Genomic DNA, 1527 nt, shown 5'->3' with positions numbered 1-1527 from the left:
ACACAAATCTTTGTTTATAAACTCATAAAGGTCTAATGTACTTGTTAAAGTCTTCATTTTTATCCCGAAACAAGACGGTTTCATCCTTCGCTCTGAATGTCTATATACAAACCATTTATGTCTTTTTATCGTTTTACAATCTGTTTCAGATAATCGTCGGTTACGATCATAAAATTGAAAAACCACATTCTCCTCAGCTATAAGATATCTTCTGTTATAAGAACCGATCAAAAGATTTGCATTTATATTTCGAGCAATTCTTTCCAACGTAAATGTATAATAATTTCGAATAATTTCCATTTCAATTCCCATGCTGTTGTCGTAAAGAAATTTAATGTTCAATAATTTTTTGTTTATTTTTTTCCTTTCCGAATTTTCTTTTCGTAAGATAGCAGCAGCCATTGGAAAATAAAATGTTGTTACTGTTTTCATTACAACATATAGTGTCTTTACATTTTTTAAGCAGGTTTGATTAAAGAAGTCTTGCCTTGAGCGTATGGTGTGATACGTAAACTCATAAGGATCATATTTTGGGTTTTTTATAATTTCTACAAAGTTTAACCAATCGTAGGGGTAGATGAAAAATGAATTAGGGACTTTCGGAAAAATTCGTTGCATTGGCATCCAAAAGTCTAATGGACAAGTATTCTTTCCTCCATAACCACATTGGATAATGATATCCCAGGAGCGTTCATTCTGAAGTCTCTTTAAAAGCTTATACTGTTCAGTTTCATCGGAATTATAATATGTCATAGATGTCATATAAACAAGTGTTTGTTTTGACGCGTTTTCGTCCATCAGCTTCTGATTTAAAAATCTTAAGGTCTTGTATGGTTCTATACTTTCTATATACGGATAATCATCAGCATCAAAAAACATCTCCAGTTGAGTGTCATTTCCCTTCCGAAGTCGAATGGAATTATCGTAATCCTTCTGATAAACGTATACAGCATAACAGGCCTCGTTTTCAATCACATCATCAAGAAGAGAAGTTAATCGATACAAATTTCTCCTTGATAAATTATTGATAATTAAAGTGATGTTTCTTTGTTCAGAGCATTCCAGCATCTTGAAATCTCTTACTTGAAACAAATCTGCATTAGAGCAAGACATCCATGTACAACATAGAAATGCGAACGAAACTAGAAATATTTTAAAATTCATATTTCTTTATAACTCGGACCTCTCTTCGCGATCAACTTTTACGAATGTCTCAATAATATATGAAATGTCTTCTAACAAATCGTACCAAATTATAAAACTCTCTTTGTCTATTTTTTTTCGCTCCAATTTCATCCCAATCCTTTGTTTCTTTTCAGTAGGACAGGTATACAGTTTTGACATAAAATGACGTAATTGATTTTAGAGTTAATGTGTAAATGTATTGTTTACATTATCCTATAACTCTGTCGTCACGAGTCCCTCGGTTGTCAGTTAAAGGTTTTGTTTTTAAATAAGAGTGATATCGTTTGCTTACTCATCAATTTTAATTTACAAGCTTTTTAACATTGGATTGACACGGATGTG

General features: G+C 31.8%; 1 protein-coding gene across 1 annotated transcript; it reads right to left on the bottom strand.

The window, feature by feature from the left end:
* LOC136809166 (uncharacterized) lies at positions 1-1218 on the bottom strand (the record flags this gene model as incomplete). The annotated part of the gene is given in 1 exon segment (XM_067065684.1): positions 1-1218. A coding segment is annotated over 1 exon segment (1164 nt), but the record flags the coding sequence as incomplete, so codon positions are not given.
* Positions 1219-1527: the final 309 nt, after the last annotated feature.

This window comes from Clytia hemisphaerica, unplaced genomic scaffold (genome assembly GCF_902728285.1).
Source record: "Clytia hemisphaerica strain Z4C2 unplaced genomic scaffold, Clytia hemisphaerica genome assembly, whole genome shotgun sequence".
Lineage (NCBI taxonomy): Eukaryota > Metazoa > Cnidaria > Hydrozoa > Leptothecata > Clytiidae > Clytia > Clytia hemisphaerica.
This window is presented reverse-complemented; position numbering and strand designations above follow the sequence as displayed.